Below are 24,965 nucleotides of genomic sequence, written 5' to 3'. Positions count from 1 at the left end.
ATCATATTTTTTATATATTTCTTTAATATCTGTTTGAAATATAATAAGATACAATTTATTTAAAAAAATGAACATGCTGAATCCATGTGAATCCTATCATTGACCATTTTCTATTTTTTTTAGATTTGCGACAATGCAAATTAAAATTAAGACGTCATATAAAGTATTAAAAACTCTATTACTAAATTCATTCGAGAGTTATCACATTGACAAATCTATGAAAACTATATATAAAGCATTGATGTTAAATAATGCTTTGTAAACTGTTGAACAGGCTGCTAAATTTGTTGAGGAACTTGTCAATTTTTAATGTGCTTGAAGTTAACTAGGCACGAATAAAAACTTGCCTTATAACATTTGATTCGGCATAAGCATAGAATATTCACTAAAAAAATACATCGCAAAACTCACTCATAAATTTTCTCTATTTTTTTAGGGGTAATTTATAATATTTATTGTTTCTTCTTATACATTTTAATCTATTTCTTTATTGCCATGTTATGCATAACACAATTTTATATAACTCCGTATATGTGAAACTAAAAGAAATAGACATTTTGCATTAATAAAAAATCTACGTTGATGTAAGAAAAGTTGATGTTAAATTTGCGTTACATTTAAAATAAACTATAGAATTATGAAAATTAGTTGACGTAACTTACTTTTAAGTTGTTTTTTTATTAAATCAATTGATTTCTACCAATTTGATATTAATGTGTTTTATTTTAAATTTTATTTAGTTTAGGTTTCTTATCCAATATAAAATGAAATTTCTTATCAATAATTTTAATTTGTATAAATGTGACTGACACTATAATTTAAAAAAAAAAATTATTTCTTCATTCATGGAATAACATCCTAATCAATGCCGTATACCGATTCTAATTAGCGTGATTTTATTGACACGGCCTTTTCTTGTTTTTAACGAAAAAAAATTCATATAAAAAAAAAACTTGGAGTACTTCATAACAAGCAAAAGTTTATATTCATCAACCCTACATTTTTTTATATACTCCCTTTCTCTCAACCCTACATTTATTATACATAAAGAGAACATTCTCCTTTCCTCTCATCTTAGAGAGCCTACAATCACAAGAAATTCGTAATTGCCGTCAAATTTTACTGAAAAAAACAAAGTTATCAATTTTAGCGACAATTTTAAATTTTTTATTACGAATAGATAATTATTGATAGGATTTATTAATGGAATTTATAAAAAAAATTGTAAAAAAAAATTAATCATTTTTCCCCAAGTTATATTTTACCAACGAAATGATGTATAGATTTTATTTATTAATAATTCTATTTTTTTATAATGTATATCAATATTCCTAATTTGTCTATTTCATCAAATTAAAATATTGTGGGTATCTAGTTAATATGTTCATGACAAATATATAATCAAATCACTTTAATAAATTATCTAATGAAATATGATGACCATAATATATTTAATTATTTATCGTATACATGTGTAACCCAAATTGTTAACACAAAATTGTGTAATGAATAGATCTAGCACAACAATATAATTTATTGTTAACAACCAATTTTAGTCATCCAAAATTGTTGATTACTACAGTGACCAATTTAGATCATAATTAAAAAAATAAAAATTAATGATTACTAAAATAATCACTATTATTATGATTAAAAATATAATTGGTTTGTAAATTGGTTTCTAAAATTTAGCTATAAAGATTTTGACTACCAAAGAAATTAGTTTATAAATTGGTCACTAAACATTAACTACCAAGGTTTTGATTACCAAAAGAGTTAGCTTCTAATTTAGTCTCTAATTAATTAATGACAAATTTAACAATTAATTATAATTTTTTATTCATAATAATGATTATTTTAGCAACAAATAATTTTTAATTTTATAAATTATTATATGAATTTATCACTATAATGAATAATAAATTTTTGTCATTAAAATTGATTATTAATACAAGTCTCATGGAACTAGGATAAAAATTGTATCAGGTTTAAAATTTAAATTTTGTGTAAATGTATCGGCATTCTAGATTGATGTATGGTAGTGGAAAACAAAAAAGATATATAAAGTGTTAAGTCTGAAATTTAAAAGATCACTAGGAATCTACATTCGAGATATGTATATATATCTTTATTACAATTTGGTATGCAATTAGTATATCTTGTTCCATTTATGAGATATCCAATATTGGAATATGAACTACTGCTTTTTTCGCTTTAAGAACGTTCAATTCCCAACTTTTTGAAGATGTGCTTACCAAAGCATGCAAAGAATATAGAAGCTTCCACAATCATACTAAAACGACTCACTCATACGATTCATTGAACTTTGTATTCACTGCTAAAATTTTCCAAGTAAAAGAACCAACAACAGTTATTCCATTCCTCCGACACCGAAACAAGACATTAATTAAGATTTGTATATTCATGACAGAACCAAGAAATTCAACACTTTGAATTTGCCAATAACGGAATAATCAGTGTTTCTGGTGTCTATCATGAGAGGTCTCAGCAATGATGAGATTGAATTCAATTACCAACTTTTTAGTATGCCGCCCACGATTGCATGCATATTAACCACTTTCTTACTTTACATTCAACCACATTCATCCTCTTCAAACCTCCATACATATTTATTAATAATAATAATAATAATAATAATAAAGAAATCTCGTTAGAATAATTTTTTTTTAAAATAATGATTTTGATATTATGTTAGAAGTAAGTTTAAAAATTCAATTTCACAAAATCAACTTGTAAAGTGAAGTTTGAATTTTACTTATATACTATGAAATTGTCTAGTCGATGTGGGATTTTCAACATTCATGTGATTGGTTTGCGATGGATTTCTGATAAATGTTTGGATTGTCTATGATAAATCTGAATATGATATTTATGAATAGATGCAGCTTATTATAAATGAATTAATGCGTGAGTAAAAAAATTAGAGCATGAAAATCGTTTTTCAATTATTGAAACCAAGATCACAAAATTAAAAATATCATATGTTAATTTATTAAGTGTGGGTTAGTGTGTGGCAGGCCAAGTTTAGTTTAAATTAGTTTTGATGTGCACATGTGCGAGGTTGCTGCTGTTAACTTTAGTAACAAAAGATTAGGTATCTAATTTATTTCTAACTACGTGACAGTGTAGTGTTTTCTTTTATGTGTGTAGAGTTATATTATATTCATCACGTACATTTTTACAACTATATCACATATTATTATTCCTTTTATATCTCACTTTTTTGTTTCTTCTTTTCTTACTTTTCTTTTGGTTGTAAAAAAATAAACAAAATTTGTCGTGTGAATGTGGTTGGTTCTGAGCGCATGCAAAGATTTCCTGATTCTTGGTTTGTTTTTAATAAACTATTAGCATGTGTTGTTCTTATTTAATGATGTTATTAACTCTTAAACACAACAATTTATAATGAAGACGGTGATGCATATGCAATAGGCTTTCACCTTCTTTATTCATTTAATGATACTAACAACTATTTCTAAAATTAATTTTACTAATATAGAAGATACATGTGTGAGATATATATTTGAATAATAATAATAATAATAATAATAAATAATTTGAAATATTATATTTTTGCGAGACAAATGAATAATATGTCTCACATTTTTGGCTTGTAAAAGTAGATGTAAACTGACATGAATTTCTACACTCATCATATTAAATTTGTTTTATGCGATTCAATATATAAGAGTTACACAATATTTTTACTAAGAAAATGACTTTTAGGTTGTTTTTTTAGGAGGAACAATGATAGTTTTTCTTCCTTTTTAAAGTTTTTTAAAATTAATTATTTATAGATTTACACTTAACATTTTTCATATATATAACGAAAATATTTTTGAGTATTTTTTTTTCTTCCTAAAGACCTAAAAAACAAAGATGGAAAAATGTTGTTATCATTATAATTAGATACTTTTCCACTTATAAAGATATTAATTAACTATCTTCAAATTGCAATATTTGATCATATATAATTGGGAAAGCTTCTGAAGCATAATTATAGATAATCTTTCTTCCTCATATCAGCACTCTTTATTATTAAGTTATTATTAGGCATTATAGTGTAAACTTTTACAAGTACATCTCCACTATGGTTGATTGCGTAATATTAAAAATTGTGATTAGATCAACCCTACGTCAAGTTTATAACAACACCTCAGACGAATAAATCATTAAAAACCAGAATATATTTTTCTCCTTATCTTTCTATTAAAATTATTTGAATTTTATTTATAAATGAAAATTTAAAAAGAAAATCTTAAAAATAAGAAAAGAGAATATTAAAGACAATGTTAAAAATAAAAGATAAAATTAATACTAAAGATAAACCCGTATTTGGTATCATAATAAATAAAAATTAGTTCAAAAATAATTTGATTAATTTTGCTACATGTATTAATGTTGCCTTCTCCAAATCAATAGTTTTCGATCTTAGAAAGTATTTTGAATATTCTAGTGTTTAATTCAATTCAAAGAGTGAAATCTACTCCATTAAATATTTCTACATGAAAACTGTGAAACCCGGTGAAAATAGTAAAAAAGAAAAAATCACTCCCTGGAAAAGGATCAAATGTTAGATTTTTCAGTTTTCTAGTTGTCACCGGTTTAACTTAGGTAAGACTTTTTTTTTTTCGGATATTAGTTTTATATAATTTTCATGTAGGTAAATCTGATAAGATAAATTTTAAACTCTAAAACAATAATAAAAAAATGGTTTAAAAATATTCTCCAGAGTAAAGAATTATCACCATTTCAAAATATCAACATTGATAAAGTGTAACATATAAAATACCTAAATAAATATAAAAGATAAAGTGTGAAATTTTTGTTAAAATAAATGACCATATTGAACCAAAAAAAGGTAATAAATTATTAATATTTTATTTTAGCCAAAAAAGTTTGTAATTAAACCTTCAACCCAGTTATAAGATTTAAGAGATCAGCAGTCAGTAAATTGTAATATTATAATTCATTGCAAGAGTATAGAGTTAGTTAAAGTTACACAATAAATTAATACAAAGTTTTTTTCTTAATGAGAATTAGTTATTAGAAAAAAGTTATGTTTTTATACATACCAAACGGGTACTCCTCGTATAATATACTCTTTTCATAAGCTAGCTAATAAAATAATAAAGTGATGAAGATGTCACCATTTTTCCTTTGAATTTGTTTATTGTTAGCATATCCACTATCTTATCCAACAATTATCAAATGATTTTTAAAACAGAAGATAAAAAATATATATATAATTTTTTTTTTCAGGAAAATGTTCTCACTACAGAAAAATAGATATTTAATGTCAATCAGAAGTTCACACTAACAAGTAAATGTAGTATCAAATTTGTGTTATACTCGAAAATCATTTACACTAACTTGTTAACGTTTATTTTTGAAAAAAAAAATTAAATAAAGAAATGAAAAGAAGATTGCAACAAAGGGAGAAGATAGTATGAACTAAAGAAATTAGTATGAATTAAGAATATGAGCAGAAGAAGACAATTATATAAAAGTGAAAGGGAGAAATAATGAGAATAAAGATATTTGCCTTTTTATATTAAAAATAATTTACGATTTTTATTTGTTCTAGCAAAGATATATAGATTTATAATATATAAATTAGTGTTGGTTGCATTAACTTTAATAAATATAAACATTAAAAAGTTAATCATTTGTGTTACATTAGAGTTAACTGAGTTAAATACATTCGATTAGCGTCTAAAATTAACCAAACTCTATTAGCATAGGTTAAAATGATGGTAATCCAAGAATTACATCATTATTTATTTACTAAAAAAAGATTTTTTTTTTCAGTTTTTAACTTTTGTAATAAAAATTATCTTTCTGCATTTTTTTTAACCAACTCTAATATAATTACAATTTACTCGATACTAATATTGAGGTAATATTTGAGTTAATTTTTTGTTTTCTTGTAGAATCTCTAGATTCCAATGTATGAAAACAATGAGTAGCATACATATTCCCTATTGTTTACATAATTTTTTGACGCATTCTCTCTTGAAGACACCCACCATAGATTAATTTAAAGGTAAGAACGAAAGAGTTCATTTAAGATGTAAGCATTGGAATAATTAAAAAGAGAATATACTCCAACACCCAATTTTGTGTAAAATGTTTTTTCTAAGCTTGCTTAATGATTTAGGTGATTCTTTTTTATTAATAAAAAAATTAATATTTTTTGTCAATTTTATTTTAAAAAAAATGTAACAAATATTTACAAATTTCAATTATAAAATAATTACAATAAATTGTTACCAATTTTTTTGCAAAATATTTTGTATAAGATACATTTTATAAAAAAACTTTAAAAAATACTTGTGAATTTTATAATTTTATAAAAAATAATTATCTACAAAACAATTAACTGTCAATTAAAATTTTTAGAAAAATGATAAAAAAATGTTTCTTTTTTGTTAAACTTTTTTTAGTAGTAGTGTTTGTTTTGTCATTTACATAAACATAACATTATTGTAGAGCATCATCTATGTCATTTGGTTGGCCTAATAGCACCAAAAAACCCACAACACTTTTTCACACTTGTCATATGCATCTTTCCTATTAAATAAGATCCCTCTTTCTTCAAACTTTATTATATACCACTCCATCTTCATTTTTCTAATTCTATTCTTAAATATATTTAATATTTAATATAGAATTATGCTATATTATTCACACTTTATGCTTATGCTATAAGGGCATGGTCCCATAGGTAGGACCTTATAGGGCTCTTTAAAAGCTTCTTAGCTTCACCCAACTTCGTATAGGCTTTTCTTTTAGAGGCTAAAGCATGAAATAGGTTTTCAACATTTTAACATTTTTTTATTATCAGTTGGTAAAATTATTTAAGATTTTAACTGTCTTTTATGGCAATGTACATAGATAATAATGTACCAATGTGCAATATACACACATATTAATTTATGTGTGAAACAAAGCAAGAGTATTTAATTTGACGCCAATAATTAAAACCTTCATTATCTTGTTATTATATGGTCAACACTCTTTTTTCTATGAATACCATCACTTGGAGAGAGAGATTATAAGAAGTTAAATAATAGTGCGATTTTCTACCAAGAAATTAATGAAACTATCATTATCAAACTCTATTGTAACTAATTTTTTAAGGACAGTTGTGTACATATTTATATTATGATATCTTAAATAAATTCTTTTATATATATTTATATATAGAAGGGCCATGTCATTCCAAGTTTTAGGAATGAGAATGGGTATAAACCCGATGAATACTAGTTTGAATAGTACTGAAATTATGATTCAAGCAAACATAAGTTTGAATACGTATTTATTAAGAAATTAATTTAAAGGCATTGACAACGACAAAATCTATATTATCATCCTATAATTACGCAATGATACGTGTGATAGGTTTATTAAGTTTATAATAATTACTTTATTTAGTTATTTTTTTCATACATAAAATAATAGAGTTAAATATGTTTTCAGTCATTGAACTTTGATGATAAATTGAAATTCGTCCATATATGAAACTTGGATATATTTTAGTTCCCAAACTTTAAAATCATGAATATTGTCATTTTAACTTAATTATGTTATATTGTTTTGATATATCATATGCGTTTTATATTAGAATTTGAGTTGTTTATATTATTTGATATATTTCTGCTTCAATATCAACTGGAAAACATACTTGACATGTCAAAAAAATAATATATTTCAGTTAAAATGACTATATCCATTCATTTTTAAAGTTTAAAATTAAAATATATCAAAATTTTGAACCTGGAAAAATTCAAATTTAGTGGTTGGCATGTGAATATGGCAAAATTTGAAGGTTTTAACGTAATGTGGACCAAAATGAATGAAAGTTTTAGCATGAGATGATAATGAAAGGAAAAGAGTAAGAATTCTGTATTTGAAACCGAGTAAAGCACTTATTTGAAAAAGGAGAAGCTGTTGAAAGTGAGCTTCCACGTTTGCCATTAATTTGATTTATTTAGCTTTTTTTGTTCCTTGGTCGCAAGAAGATGAAAACATTCTATTTAATTGGCCCACTTGACACTAATTTACGCGACAATGCACAGTTTAAGTACTTTTAAAATCTCAAATTATAGCTACTTAAGCATCTCATTATCAATTCTAAACTAATTTCCTTCTCATTCACAACACTTCTAAAATCATTTCAATCTCACAAAAAAGGACATAAAACTTTAAATACACACATGGGTGCGTGGCCACCACCATAGTCTTCAACAAAAATTAACAACCTTGTTATATATATTTATATTTTTTTCTCTAATACGAAATTAAAAACCCTAAACCAGTACATAACTTTTAATGAATATGGTGCTCTGTATTGTTGAAAGCAGCTTTGTGTTTGTAAGGCAACAAAGCATTACTCAGAAAAGTGGAATCTCCTTAAAAAAATAAGAAAAATATTATAGAAAATGTAGTGATTTTGGAAGGTGGTGGAGTTGGAAGTGCAAGGTTACAATTTTGTGTCTTTTTCTTCTTCTTTTTGCAGTTGTTTAAGTGAAAACTAAAAATGCATGTGAAACAGGAAATGCCAATGTTGACCTAAAAGGAAATGAATTGTGTTGTGTCTCCTAAAACAGGTACATGATGGGAATGTGAGACAAATGAAATGAGGGTCCCTTAGATGTTTAAAACATTAGTGGAGGTTATCGAAAATGGAACGCTCAGTGTAACTGTATTGTGCAATAAACTTGAAGTGTGTCGGATATCGAAAACAAGGGTTCCATCATAATCGGAACAAATCTTTTGCTAAGAAGATAGTGTAGTCACTTCAAGTGTGAATCATTGGTGGATCGACGGAGAAAAAAAAAAGATAACCGAAATGAAATCAAGAAGTATAAGTTGAAAGTTTTACGTAAAAGAAACAAATTTAGTAATATTAGTAATATTATTAAATTTTAGTAGATGATTATAATGTAATGTTATTAAGTTAATGTATAAAATAAAATTATATTTATTAAAAATGAAGTGAAATATATCAAAAAAGAGTATTAAAAATAAAGTGAAATATATTAGAAAAGAGTAAAGAATAATTGTTTATAGATCGAGAAAAAGAGAAGAACAGATAAACAATTTTATAAGAAAATTTATAAAAGTATTGATCAATTTTCAAAAATTTAATAAATAAAGAATAAAATTAATATTTTAAAATGTGGACACAAAAGAGAAAATTCTCTTTATATATTGTTATAGATGAAAAAATATATAATTTATGAATATTTTATTTTCTCATATTTTGTACATACATAATAAGAAAATCCAACACGAGTTGATGATTCAGTACGGCTGGATCACCTCCTTTTCAGGGAGAGCTAATGTTTGTTGGGTAGTTTGACACTGCTTCACACCCAAAAAGAAGCGAGTTATGTCTGAATCAAATTTGGAGATGGAAGTCTTGTTTCGTTTCTCGCTAGTGAAGTAAGACTAAAACCATGAGCTTATTATCCTAGGTCGGAACAAGTTGATAGGAGCTCCTTTTTTCACCCTCACCCATGTCACCATGATCACAACTGTAATTAAGATCAACAAAAGTATATTGAGATAACTTATTTCGATAAAAACCTATGATAAAATTCAATTCATATAAGTGAAAAAGTTTAATTGGTATTTAAAAAAAATCACAAATATTAAATCTTAAAATCTTATGTTAATATTCCAATTTTCAATTGGTACTTATAAATAGTGAAAATAATAATGAAAAAAAAAATTGTAATGAAGGATGAGACACAATGAATGTTGGAGTGATATCTTATAATTTGAACGAGTGATTGATGGTTGGTATCTTATTTTCCTAAAAAAGTTTTACATAATGATATCTAATTTTAACCAACACATTCTGAATGATTATTATGTACCCTCCTCAACATTTCTAATAAGGGATGAAAGTTATTATAATGTTATTCATTAAAAAAAATTGTGGTCCTCTAAAAATTTAAAATTGTGAATAAGTATTATAAAATTCAATATATGGTTTATGATTAAAATTCAATATTCTCAAAGAATAACTTTTATAAAAAAGTAGTTGTGTTTTGTAATTATGTACCTAATAATGTCTTATCATTTTACAAATATAAATTAGTTTTATAATCATCAGTGATGGAAATAAATGATAAGTTTGTGAATTTTTATAATAACTATCTTGACTAAAAAGTGAGACATGACATTCGTATTGATAGTCATGAGGATGTCACATGACACTAAAATTAGGTTATACTAAATCTTTTAGATCAAAAGGCATGTTTTACTCTTTTTCTCATTTATCGTTTAAAATGTTTAGTTACTATAACTATTAACTTACATATTTAATAAATATAAGAAATAAAGAGAAAATGAGGAAACTATATAATAATTAGTTGATGCATTAAGAAATGCTATTTTTAAATTATGTCAATACGCACAAGGTCGGTCCTGAAGTTAGTCTATAGGTGCTTTGACACCAAACTTATCAATGGAAGTGACACAATAAAAATGATAGCTTTAATATTTTTAATATTTTTTAATTTATTTTTCTTATATTAAAATTAAATTGTGTACATATGAAGTTTGTATCTATTATTTTTTATATTTTCTTTCGAAGGGATGTTTACGTGTTAAAATATATGCTAAAAGAAATGTTAAAATTAAGATTTTTATACGTAAAATACCAGTATTTATTATTTTTCCATAAAATAATGTAGGGATCAATTCCTTCTATATAGCTTATAACAAATTCAGACAAAAAAGCTTCAAAATAGAGTACATCACTCAACATCTTAAGAAGTATATCATTAAAAACATAAATGTTTTCAGAAGAAAAAATGGTTTTTGATTAACCAAACTGTTTAAGACGATTTGATTGGGTACATTATTAATAAAAAAGAAAAAGAAAAAGAAAACACCGACCCACGAGTATGAAATAGATAGTCGCACTGAAATACATCCAAAAGATTTTCTCAGATAAATCAGAAACATTTTCTTAAATAATTTGATTAATTTCGATACGACTTTTTAGAAAATCCAAAAAGAGCAAGAAACTCCATTTTACCATTTGCTGCCACAGTTTCTTCCTGAACTTTCGTAACTCTCTTCCTGCATTTTTATAACTTTTATTTATTTTGCTCTTTCTGATTTCTGAAAGTTGAAAATAATTTTTAAATCGCACAGAATTTTTTTAAAGTTATTTTTAAATTATTTCAAAAGAAAAAGATAACTTGTATAATTTGAAAATTAAAAATAATTTTCATATGTAATTTAAAAGTTATTTTTGAATTTTAGATTTTGCAAGTCACTTTTACTTTACAATTTATATCTGTTTAATAAAAAATATAATTTAAAATTCAAAATAATACTTTTAAATTATATAATCCAAAATATAGTGCAGAAATGGGTTCACATTCCTACTCCATAAATTTGATCAACGTACATTAACCTCACAAATCACAAATTTCTTCCTGCACATCCAAAATTTTCTATATCCCTAAATTACCCCTAACAGGCTTCGACTACAATCTTTTGGGTTCAAACCCCATCTCACCGTCTTCAAGAAAGCCTTATTATATAGTAAGCCCAAATCTTCCTTCATTCGTGGGCCAACGTATATTCCAAACAACCATGTCAAGATGCTTCTGGAGCAAATTCTATACTATTTCAAAATAATTATGCAATTATTTTTTTCCCCTTTAGATAAATGTTAACCACAATCATCTGTGAGTGTGTACTTCATTCTTGACCTAGAGTGGTAGACAAATTAACTTACAAAACTTTCAAACTTAAAGCCTATTTCATTTTTTACTTTGTATTATGTAAATTAAAAGTTGTCAAAAAAAGTTTTTAAACAGAATCTTTCTATTAAAATTACTTTTAAGAAAACCATACGTGGGCTATTGCATTGGGCGAAAATAATTTGCAATGTTAATCTATACATAACATCAACACTTAATAGGTCAAAAGATAATATCAAATTTTGCTAAAATTTAGAAGCACATATCTGATTTAGGTTAAATTCAGTTCAGAATTACCATGCTAAAAGCATGGTCGTTTACTGGGATTTTTCACTCTACGGTGATTATCCTAGTATAAAAATGGTTATTCACATTGGTTAATCCTGCACTTCGGCCTTTGGCCTAACATTAACAATCTTCCTATGTTCGGTCCGACATCAGTAACGAGCCTTCATGGTAGTAGAACTTAGAGGATAACTAGCTTGCCTCTTGTTTACATTGAAAGTTAAAACAAAATCTAAGGGCACCATGATCCTTGAATCAACAAAATATCCTTACCAAGTACGACTTTTTTACATAAATTACATGCTGCTTACATCTCACTAAGCTAATCAATCATGTCGCCATGTGACAATCAAGGAGCTGCAACACAGTAGAAACAGATATTAAGCACTAACAAAATCAATGTTTGTAGCAAACTCATTCATGCCATATAGACAAGAGGTAAAATATGTACTTAAAAAGTCCCAGAGCAAGAATATCAGTTATTTCAAATTTGATTAAATGCAAATCCTTATATTTTTAATATATTATTGGCCATCATACATCAATATGCATTTTGATTTTAGAATTACTAGACTGTTGATATTTGTTTTTAAGGGGTTTCCCCATATGTGGTACTTGTCATTGTCCCCTTGTCACAGTCTTGCTCATCATGAGTCAACCCTTGCGGGTAGCCAATACGAGACTGGCAATTAGGGCCGAAAAAAATTATGAACACCACAATCATTCAGGCCATACCAAAAATGCTACGGCCCTTTAACGCAATAGGATGTCCACTATTCCAAATTTTAACATCAGCTATATATATATATATATATATATATATATATATATATATATATATATATATATATATATATATATATATATATATATAGATTGTGAACTGATAGACACGCTTAGAGGACCAATACCATCATATCTTCATTTGAATTAGTAGTTAGAAGCCCTCATAAAGTTATAATATCTGTATTTAATCAAATTAACTATTTTGCTGACAAATATATTAATACTACCATGGAATCTTGATAATGAATTTTCAAAGGGAAACTTACGAGATATAAACTGTATAATCCATCCAACAACAGGGATGTGATAGAGGAACACTTTGATAGAAGACCAGAAACCACTGCAACCAAAAGCATCAATGTTACGTGTAGAATAAGCTTTGAAATCATGTAAAGTTCAAGAAGGATGTCAATGTCATGTACTAACCTGAAGAGAAAAAAACAACCGTATATTTGAAGTATTATACCAACTATTGGCCACCTCACAAAAATGAAAAATAGACCCAAAAGAAATGATGCAGTACCCTGAAAAAAAAAAGGCAAAGCAAACCAGTTATTCCTATTCTAATTTTTTTTATAGAGAATCTGGAAATTTCACATCAAGGTGGAGAAAATTACTACAGAACTAAATGAGTTACATCAGACAAGCATCTATTCAAAAGCATATGTTGGGCCTAATGTTTCATCACAGAAAGAGTTGCGGGAAGTCCAAAGAAAATAGTTCTTTAATTCATCGTGTTAGTATTGAATTAGAACAGATACTGACCAAACCTAACAGAATCGTGATTTTAGTAAGAATTACATTGGTTTCTGAAGACAACTGGAACTGGGAAACAATCTCTGACAGGCAAGTGGACAAGCAGGAACTAACTGGAGAAAAATTCCATTCTTTTGTTCCAGACTATCATTGTCCACAAACAGAAGACAAAACAATATGTTGCAAATCAACTGTGAACAGGCCCTCAATCCTTAAGGCATCAGAAAAAGTGGAAACTTTCAAGGATACAGTGCGGCAAAAATAAATGAGTTATTTCATAAATCTCAATTAGCACACGCATTTTCTTGTGGTGCAGGAAAAGAAGTTCTGAACATGATTTTGAATTGGACAACAGTATTCTTCCATTGTGCAATACACAAATATTGTTTGGAAACAAGAATGGTTGGGGGAGAAATTTATGCAGACTTTGTACAGAAATTTTACTTGGGTATCAACTATCAAACAGATAAATGTATTTGTGAAAGACAAATAAGGGTAACAACTGAAGACCTTCTTGTACAATGAATATATGCAACTATTCGTTACTATTAATACCAAACTATCACTGCTAAACTTTCACTGCTAAACTTTCACACTTATATGATAGGCGAGGTAATATATCTCGTTTAGCAGATTAACAATTAAATTTCAAGTTTAGGAATGACAAATAAATATGCTCTTTGATCTAAAACAAAGAGCTGAAAAGCCAAGAAGCAGCTATGTCCCTTGTGCATAACACTAAAAACAACTGTGTAACATGTGAGTGACATTCTAATACTGTACAAATGAGAGAAATGGATAGAAAAATGCCTTATAGTTCGCTCTATTAGTGAAAAGTGTCCAAGTAGAACGCCAGCCAAGCAAAATGGCTATCCCTGTCAAGAAAAATATCTGATTCCACAAAAATAGATTCCAAAACAAAAATTAGGGAAATACGAACGTCTCTATTCGAAGGAAATTTAGATTGTAAAAGTAAGTCTCACATTTCCCAGAGCAAGCAAACCACGGTCAAAGAAGAGAACTACGCCAAGAAATGTGAAGAAAATGCCGAAACCAATTAGTCCTATACCAGCCTCTGCGAGATCATGAAAAATTCCATTGTCAAACAAAAACACACGCAGTATGAGTCGTGTCGTGTTCCGACACTTGAAATACAATAAATTATACACAGAACGTGCATTGCAATGCTTCTTACTCTTTATCTCAGTTAACTCGTAAGCCATAATTGATTAGAAAAGCAACACCAGATGAACAAACCTTCACAAAAAAAAAAAAAAGGAAAGTAATCAGATCATGAATTAAGATACACTCACCCTAACCCTGATTTCTAGGGATAACTTTTAAGACTAGATATGTAAGAAATAACTTCAAGAATTAGAGAGAAAAAAAAAAAAAGAAAAACAGTAAAAATTCACCTCTATATCAATACATGAGTTGACGCAGAAAAAAGAACGTTGTTGCCTTATGAGAATCGAGATTGAGAGAGGGAGAGAGGGAGGGGAAATACATGGGCTTCAAAATTTTGGGCTGTGTGTTCAAGCCGAAATACACTCTACTAAGCCCAGCATTTTGAAATGAAGATTATTTTGAAAATGGAATGGTAACCCAATGCGGTATATATAGAAAGCAAAAAAAAATGGACGGGTGAGATTAAATTATCATAACGGTAAATTCCTGATACTCCTAACGGTAATATAAGAACGGTAATAAAACGGTAATATGCTAATGGGAAAGTGGTGAAAGAAGGTGCGCCGACGATCCCTTTGCTTTTGGGTTCGGATCCGTTTTTTTTTATAATTAATTAGGGGTGGGCATGGATTGGATTTTTAATGATCCAATCCACATCCATTCTAGATCCAAATAATTGGATTATATTTTCGACCCAAATCCATATTTTTAGCAAAAGTTGTTTGGATTTTTTAAAATCCAGATCCAAATATTTGGATTAAGATTTAAATCCAATCGAAATATTTGGATCAAGTTTAAAATCCAGAATCTATTTTTTATAAAAGAAATTTAAATTGAATTTTTTAAAACTTGTGTCATTAAGGCCAACATGACTCAGATCGTACAGGTTGTCAGGCACAACCTGTTTGAGTCGTCAAGCCGACCCATAGAGGTGTCAATTTGGCCCAGCCCACAGGGCTTAGCCCTGACCAATGTGGGCTAGGGCCAAAAAAGCCCACATTAAAAAAAAGCCACCATCAAAGAAGTCCACAAGGCCAAAAACCCTACAAAAGCCATGTGGGTCAAGGCCAACCCATGGGCTTTCATCTTCAACATGAAAAATATATTATTTTTTAAAATAGATCCAGATAAGCACGACGACCCAAATAGTTCAGACGACTTAGACGGGCCTTACGAACCGGACGGGCCCGACGACTCAAACGTGCCCAACAACCTGAACGGGATCGACAATCCGTCCGGGATCCGATGACTCGAACGACCTAGACGGGCCCGACGACCCAGACGACAAGGACATGCCTGACGACCTGGACAGGCCTGACGACCTACATGGGCTCGACAACATGAACGAGTCGGATGACCTGGATGAGGCCGATGACAAGAACAGGCACGACGACATCAACGGGCCCAACGACATTAACGGGTCATCGGGCCCGCTTGACCCATTCGAGTGTTCGTGCCCGCCTGACCCGTTCGGTTCTTTGAGCCCGCTTGACCCATTGGGGTCATCGGGCTCGCCTGGCCCATTCGGGTCTTCGAGCCCGCTTGGCCCGTTCGGATCTTCGAACCTGCCTGGCTCGTTCGAATCTTCGAACCTGCCTAACCCGTTCGGGTCTTCGAGCCCACTTGGCCCGTTCGGGTCTTCGGGCCCGTTTGGCCCGTTCGGGTCGTTGGGCCCACTTGGCTCGTCGAGTCAATGGGGTTGCCTGGCCCGTTCGGGTCATCGGACTCACTCAAATTTTATGGATTGTTGGGCCCGATCGACTCGTTTAGTTTGTCGGGCCCGCCTAGCCCGTTCATATCTTTAGGCTCGACCAACCTCTTATGGTCGTTAGGCCTGCCCGATCCATATAGATCGTCGAGCAAGGCTCGTCCTAATCTGAATTTAGCCTAGTCTATCTCAATCTTTAGTCTAACCCAACTAAAAATTTAAATTAAAAATTTGGATTGGATGTTTTGGATTATCCATATATAAAAATCTTTATTTATAAAATAGATATCCAATCCATAAAATATATAAAATGTAGATTAGATTGAAATCCAGATCCATTAAATGGATTTTAAATGGAGTGGATTTTTAATAAAATGGATCATAAATGGACTGGATTGGAGCAAAAGTGGATTGGATCACGAAAATTAGATTTTTTGCCCACCCCTATAACTAATCTCATATGAAGGCCCAATTAATAGCGGAAAACAATCTTCAATATATTATTTAGTTTTTCAATTTTATTTTTTAGTTATTATTTTAACTTTTACATTTTTTATAAGATGAAAGTTTAATACATGATTAAATTCATAATGATTATTTTAGTTGAAAAATAAAGTTAGATTTATCTATAACAATTTAAGTAATTTGTTAAAACTACACGCACATATTTTTTGTAAAAAATATTGAAATAAATTATGTTCAATAAAAAATTATTATTGTTACTAGCGTACATACAGGCGTTGTCGCGCATGTATGTACGCATTTTTTAAATATGTGTGATATTATATTATAATAGGTGATGATAATATAATGTTATTATGTTAATATATAAAATAAAATTATATTTATTAAAAATAAAGTGGAATATATAAGAAAATATGAGAGAATAATTATTGATAAATAGAAAAAAAGTTTGTAAAAATAACGGTCAATTTTCAAAATTTAATAAATAATTATATTTTAAAGGATAAAATTGGTATTTTGAAATGTGGACACAAAAGAGGAAATCCTCTTTATATATTGTTATAGATATCTATCTTATCAATTTTAAAATAATTATTTTTTAAATTAATTTAAAAAATATTTTTCAGGTTAATTTTAATATTGTATGATTAATTTTTAAAATAATAACTAAAGATAATACTGAAATAATAAAATGTGTAAAAAAAAGTATTCTTTATATATATATATATATATATATATATATATATATATTGATTATTATTGAAATTCATTTATTCCATATAAGGGTTGAAAATATTTCTATTGCTTTTGGTTTAATACATTAGTTTGCTTAAATTCCCCCAGTTTGAAAGAATATCTTTTTTATTATTAATTTAAAATAAATTATGGCAAAAAAATAATAATTATTTTAAAGTCGAAAAGGAACTTTGAAACTACAAAATAATTAAGATTGGAGGAACTTTTCAACACTTAAATAGAAGGAAAAAAATTAACACATTATATTTAAATAGAGTTCGTGATTATAACACGTGTATAACAAAAATTTTGTTCTTTTAGAGTTGAAGGTGTATTGGAGTTCTTTTAATAGTTATACAGAGAATTGAATTATACTTACTCTATTCAGTAAATGTGTTTTTCATCATTGTTGAGTTTTATTTCTTGCTTATTTTTGTTTTATCTTACATTGTAATTTTTTTTTTTTTCAAATGTTCTTTCCGTCTAAGTATGGTTAAGTGCACTTATGCCTTCAGTATGCTCATTTTGAATTAAATGACGATAGTTTTCATTGAGGTGTTTGTATGCTCACTTTATTTTAAATTTATGTTCAATAATATTGTCATTTGTGTTACAAGGTTTGTGCATTTACCTTCATTTTTGTCACATTATTTTTCATTTTGCGTCTCTTTGTTTTTTAACTACAAGCTTACCAGCCGAATAGAATGTCCTTTTTTTTTTTAAATACAATTTACAACAAATTAACTTTGATTTATGTGGTACAATTTTGTGTATGTTTACCTTCCCTTTTGTGACAATATTTTCTCTTGAATTGTTTATATGCTCACTCTATTTTAAACATAAGTATAAATTGTTCTTATTATGCTTTAAATACATCAAGTAATAGATTTTGTGATGGTGTTGATATTAACTTGTTTTTGTGATTGAGGTGAAGCAAATATAAGAGTTAACTTTACAAACTCTTTTTGAATAGAATTTTTTATTTTAACATTCTTTTGAAATACGATGACTATTATTATTATTATTATTATTATTATTATTATTATTATTATTATTGTTGTTGTTGTTTTTAAAATATCTCAATATTGTCTTTACTAAAATTTTAGTGATAGTATTTGTATTAACCTACTTTTGTGAATTTGGAAATAAACAATACATAGAAAAGGTATTAATGCAATTTGTATTTGTATTTCTTACATTTGTTTGAGATTGGATGTTCTAAAAACTTTTTTGCTATAGATTTTTAGAAAGAATGTTTTAGTAGTGTATTTGGATTGAAGTTGCCTTTGTTATGATTTTTGTGGTTGGATTTATATTAGTTTTTTTTTTTTTTTTTTTGCTTTTAAGATTGAAGTAAATGTAAGAGTATGTAGTCTTTGTAAGGCTAAAGCAAAACGTAAGAGGAAACTTATTAATTATCTTTGAATACAATTTATGATTCCAGTATTTTATAAATTTCTTGGTTTTGAATAAATTCATTACTATATAAGTTTTTTTTTTAATATGTTAGTCAAATCGTTATGTTGTTGTTGTTTCTTTTACTTGGACTCTATGGTGATGTTTAAATTAATCTACGTTTGTAAATCTGAATTTGAAACAAATGAAAGGATTTAGAATTATGTATGTTTGAAAGTTTAAATTAATCTACTGAAATTAAGTTAATTAAGTTATTGTATACTCTTCGTTAAGATCTTAATTTATGATTCATGTGTTTATATGTTATTTATCTCTTTTTATTCCTCTGTTAGATTATAGGCTTCAAATATTTTATATCAAATTTATCTCCCATATTTCTTCTTATGGAAGTCAAAACAGGTTGAACCAAAGTTGAAATGGGTTTCAGAAGATTTAAATCGATTTGATTTAGCTCTAATCCATGTTAGATTAAGTGGTATAAGGTTCATATTAAGTCAAATGGGTATAAGTCCAAGTTGGGATGAGACAATTATAGTCTTTGTTGACCTTAACCATGGGCATTAAGTCAAATGGGTATAAGTCCAAATTGAGGTATGTTTGAGCGAGTTTGGTGAGACCCAAACTAAGTAATGTTTGGTGGGTTCCAAAATGGGTTGAGCTGAAAAGGGATTACGTTGGATTGAGTAAGAAGTGTCTCGGGTTAGGCTTATTTAGTCGGATCCAATTAAATTGGGCACAGGTGGAAGGAAACAAGTTCAGTTAGGTTGTGTTAAGTTGAGTTGGATTAGGTTAGGTCAAGTCATGTTGGATTTGTGTTTTTGTGTCAAAATGGTTGTGCCTACATCATGTCAGACAAATCGAATCAAATTCATTTTGAGAGACTATTAAGCTCATACTAGGTCAAAACCATGTCAAACTGAGTTGGATCGACTTCATGTTAGATTAATGGAATCGAGCCTAGTTCAGATCAAACTTATGACAAATAGAGTCTAATCAAACTCAAATCAAGTCCACTTATATTAGACCCATATGAGACCAAAACCAGTAAATACAAGGTTAACCAACACAAATTAGGTTCGTATTTATTAAAACGAGTCAAATTAATACTACAACATAATCTTGATTTAAAACGTAAGGTTTATTGTAAATCTTAAATGAGTCAAATCAATATTATAACATTTTTTTGTTGAATTTGTTAAGTTATATCAAATGAGATTGAATTTAATTTAAGTCAAATCAATTTTAATCCACATAAAGTTAAATTTAAATTGATTGAAATTTCATAAAATAAAAAACTATATATGCATAAAAATTTAAATTCAATCTATTTCATTAAATCAATATTAAATTTTAATTTTGAAAAATCTAATTCGTAATCACCCTACATGGATACCACACACATTTGAAGAAACACAAAAATGAATTAAACAGCGGTTGAATGCTCATTCTTCAACTAGCCGTTGTATGCTCATTCTCTTCTCGCTAGTGTAACGTTTTTTTTTTTTTTCAGATTTTAAAATGCTATCGGATCTCAGATTTTAAAACTTGTATCAAACCCTTAAAATACTAAAACTAATCCCATTTTTTCTATGATTTCCCTGTTCATCCCTACCATTCCTCCACGTTGATCGCTAATCACGTGCCATATAAAGTGTTTGTCGTTTTATTGGAATTTTTCGAAAAGATCAACTCAATGATTATATACCAAAATATACAATGACTGTGTGCACATGAATAAAAATTATCTTAATCGTAATCAATTAATATAAGTGGAATACACTTGCGTGTTTTAATAGGTAAAAAAATTATAACTTTTTAAAAAATAATTATCTATAGAAAAATTACTTAACCAAATGCTTGCTGAAGTTTCCAATCATTTACTGCTATATTCTAACACGAGGAATAATGTAACAAAAAGACAAAGAGACCCTATAGAGTACTAAATAAGTTTTCTCTTATGGTATATTTGTTATCGAAGCAAGAAAATAATAAGCAAAAGATGCATCATGCATGGAACACGTATATGTTTACTACACAATAACAAAAATCATATCCTATCCCTATACTAAGTGGATATTTGTCCTTTAATTACATGCTTATTCCGGATTTGTTTATTTGTTTAATTTTTCTTCATTTGTAAGAAACATAACGGGATTAAAATTTGGTCATGACTCGTGATCTCCACCATATTTAAACAAAAACTTTATGACCCAAATGAAGATTTTAAATTATCAAACCTAAAAAATCCATTTTTACAAAATCCAAAAATGGATGTTTTGAGTAATTTGGTTTGGCAAAAAAAAAAAAACTGAGATCACGAAATTCGAACGAACTATATATCATGTGGCTCAAAGAGTGTAGGAATTAACAAGTGATCATAATTGAAATACGAAAAATCACCATGCTGTCTTTTGAAGAGATTGACGATGAAAATATGATATATATATATATATATATATATATATATATATATATATATAATTATAATTAGTAGAGATTTGAATTAGCACGAGATTAGACTTTATGGATAAAGCTTAAGACCTAAACAATATATATATAACGTGATTTGCGTGATTTTTTTTGAAAGTCTAACGCTAAGCAATCTCCAAAAGGTTGTGTAAAACATTGCTTCAAAACGCAAATAAGTGAAGCCAACTTGAATTTTGGATTTTCCTCGTTAACTCTAAATTTAATTTGTTGGATAATAATTAATTTTATTGCAACCATATGGTTAAATCTTTTGGTGCACGGAAACTTGAAGTGAGTGATAATAAATTATTAAGTATTTATTTGAAAACGAGATTGAGGTGTAGGGTGTAGTTTATAATGAAGAGGATCCTCAATTATGTGTGTGATTAATGAAAAGATGCACATGGAGTTTAGCATAATTGGTGGTGTTGAAATATCAACATCTCTACGTGGGAATTCAACATAGGCACCCAAACTATACTCAATTATTAATCTAATTTATGATTTATTACTTTTTCCCCACACGATTAGATCATGACCACAATTTTTTTTTCTTTTTTTTCAGTGCATGTATATTCTATTTTTAATATTTAATTTTACCGTTGTATCACTTTAAATTTAAAATATATTTTCTAATTTGCTCAAGAAGTAGTCAAGATAGCACAACTTTTACTTTTTAACAGTCTGGTAAAAAATTGCGGAACTTCAATTTATTTATTTTACTAATGCTCTTTAAATTTACTTTGTATGATTTTTTTTTTCGAGTTATCACTTGTTTTAATCTTTTACTTTTCCATACATTCTAACCAAATTATAAAAAATTTCAAACTTTTGGAGGTGACGTTATGAACCAGTCTCTGGCATAAGTTAATACGCAACATCGAATTCGGATCCTATGTTCGATTTTGTTGTGTTGTTCATCTATTGTGTCTTCATATATACTGATTACCACTAATTTTGATATTTTAAAATATATTAAAAAATATTTAAAATACCAATACAGTGTATTTTTAATGTTCAACAAATAAAAAAAAAACAATAAAAAATCTGATATTGTACACGATAAATGAAATTCAATGCTTATGTAGACAATAAAATGTAACTATCCTCACAAAATTTTAGATTGTTGAATTTTAATGAAATCTTTGTATTATTTATTTCACCCTACAAAATGTTATAGTCAATTCACTAATTGTCTTTATTTATGACCCGCCTGCAACCAAACCTAGGTTGTGATTCATGTCCAACTTTTAGCTTCTTTTTTTCTTGGTATTTTTACCTTTTTAAATATCAAATTAGTTCTTTCTATTACAGTCTAAAAAGACCAGAAAAATCATTATATAAGAGACATTTTCGAAACCCATACATCATTTTTCTCTGAAAACCTAATTAATTCTCTTAATACCATACAATTTCACATTAATTTCTCCTTTATGTACACTTTATAGATATCATGACGAACAAAAAATATCATAAATATATATATATATATATATATATATATATATATATATATATCGAAACACAATGATTGACTTTGCAATAATTATGATAAAGTTAGATATTATTATAAACTTTGGCTAACTGCACTATTTTCCTATAGTTAGTTAGGACTTGGGAGTGTTTAAGAAATATTATTATTTCTTACATATATAAAATTCCTCCCACAAAAAAAATGCACTTTATTTAATTTCTGAAATGCAAACTATATGACGAATTTCGAAGCTTTTTTCCTAATGGATCGTATATATATCCCTCATTAAATTAAGAGTAGTTAACTTTAGATTAATGGATTATTCAGTGTTCATATAATTGCAAAAACCTTTTACCAGTATACCTAAACCTGAGAATTGTGCAAAATGGTCCTCTGAATGACTTTAACATAATTACCTCCTCCTAAAGCTAAACTCTTTCTTTGACTTTCTCTAATTTTACCATATAATATAGATCTTGTATATACATACTATAAGCATAAAAAAAGGAGTTATGAATGACACCCCATCCACTTCTGTGCCACTATCACATTATTCTTCTCTGACACATAATATTTAATTATGGGGTTTAATTGAAAAAAAAAATGTCCAAATCAAATATATTGATGGTTCACTTTTCCACGAACAACGATCATTCCATGAAACATCTACACTTTAGGTTAGAGACGTAATGTTACACGCCATTGACTGCAATTAATAACAAAAGAAAGAGGATGAAAGAAAAGCAATAACATGGTTCTTAATTACAACATGCATGGTACAATGGTAGCTAAAAGCACATGGGGGACATATGAAAATTTGAATTCTAACACACTTAAAGTAAGCCTTATCTATATGATTTAGGATAATTAATGTATAAAACAATTATTATTATTTCATTCGCGCATTTCTTTCCCGTTATAATCAGAACTTAACAGGTAAAAATATAGTTTGTTCTGATTAGTTAACACTGCTTAATTGTACAAAGTAGTTTTTAGTATACTTGTTCAATAATAATCCGTGCAAGTGCATCACATGCATTAGAATATCTAATAAAAATTATATTAAGTAAAACTGTTTATTATTTTATTGGATGAATATATACATTCTAACTTCCGTTCCGTGTGATACGTTTCATTTTTGAAAAAGTTGCGTCCCTTTTTCTACAAAGCCGACACTCGAGTATCAAGTACTATATATATATTTATATTGTTCAAATACAATTATTTAAATCTTAATAAAGTTTCCATGTGGATATATAAACAATGAAATATTACAAAGTTATTTATTCATGGACTCTTACAGCTAATTATACACATATATATCCATTGATTGAAAAAAAATATTTGTATTTTATCAAAGATAATAATATCATTCCTATGCAAATTAATTTGTAACGTGTAGTTTTATTATACATTTATCTGCATGTAGCCCCGAACATTGTCAACACATACACATTAGTATGAGAAGGTTGTTAGGGTTTGTTGCCTGCAATATCTTCAACAAATCAAATGATCACGATTCACGTTACTCTATTCACTTTATTACCTTCGCTCTGAACAAAAAGCAATAGAAAACAAGAAGAAAATGAAAAGGATGAAAAAAGCATTTTGAATTTTCTGAGTCAACAGAGGCAGCTGAGTAGTAATATTCGGGAACCTTTTTGCTTATATTGTATAGAGTAGATCAAAAGGGTGATTAAATAGTTAAATGAGTTGTTGAAGTTTATATTTTTTTAAAAATGAGTTAGTTGAAATGGAGCCATATGGAGAAAATTAAGAAAATTGAATTAAGATATTGCCATTAGAAAGTCACAAGGCCAGCTGGGGAAGCTTCATTTATGCATTAAATTATAAAACGGTCTCAACTGGAACGAATTGGTCTCTCATCACATATGAGACATTCCACTATAAATATGCATTTGATGTAGCT

General features: G+C 27.9%; 1 protein-coding gene across 1 annotated transcript; it reads right to left on the bottom strand.

Annotated features, from left to right (window-relative positions):
- Window positions 1-11,973: 11,973 nt before the first annotated feature.
- LOC114183787 (vesicle transport protein GOT1) lies at window positions 11,974-15,176 on the bottom strand. The gene is made up of 7 exons (XM_028070919.1): window positions 14,996-15,176; window positions 14,776-14,837; window positions 14,564-14,655; window positions 14,391-14,471; window positions 13,251-13,348; window positions 13,091-13,164; window positions 11,974-12,395 (listed from the first exon to the last, which is right to left on the bottom strand). Exons 2-7 carry the CDS (start codon window positions 14,801-14,803, stop codon window positions 12,388-12,390), a joined length of 381 nt encoding a protein of 126 aa, XP_027926720.1. The 5' UTR covers window positions 14,804-14,837; window positions 14,996-15,176; the 3' UTR covers window positions 11,974-12,387.
- Between the last annotated feature and the right edge of the window lie 9,789 nt (window positions 15,177-24,965).

This window comes from Vigna unguiculata, chromosome 5, assembly GCF_004118075.2.
Source record: "Vigna unguiculata cultivar IT97K-499-35 chromosome 5, ASM411807v1, whole genome shotgun sequence".
Classification (NCBI taxonomy): domain Eukaryota; kingdom Viridiplantae; phylum Streptophyta; class Magnoliopsida; order Fabales; family Fabaceae; genus Vigna; species Vigna unguiculata.
Note: the sequence above shows the minus strand (reverse complement) of the source record. Positions and strands in the feature narration are given on the sequence as shown.

Bases quoted from the DNA above. Each gene is read 5' to 3' on its own strand.
- LOC114183787 (XM_028070919.1), bottom strand. From the start codon at position 14,803: ATGGCTTACGAGTTAACTGAGATAAAGA. The intron at 14,472-14,563 runs GTGAGACTTACT...TTGTGGAATCAG, and splicing joins GTTTGCTTGCTCTGGGAAAT to ATATTTTTCTTGACAGGGAT. The intron at 13,165-13,250 runs GTTAGTACATGA...TTTTGGTTGCAG, and splicing joins GGTTGTTTTTTTCTCTTCAG to TGGTTTCTGGTCTTCTATCA.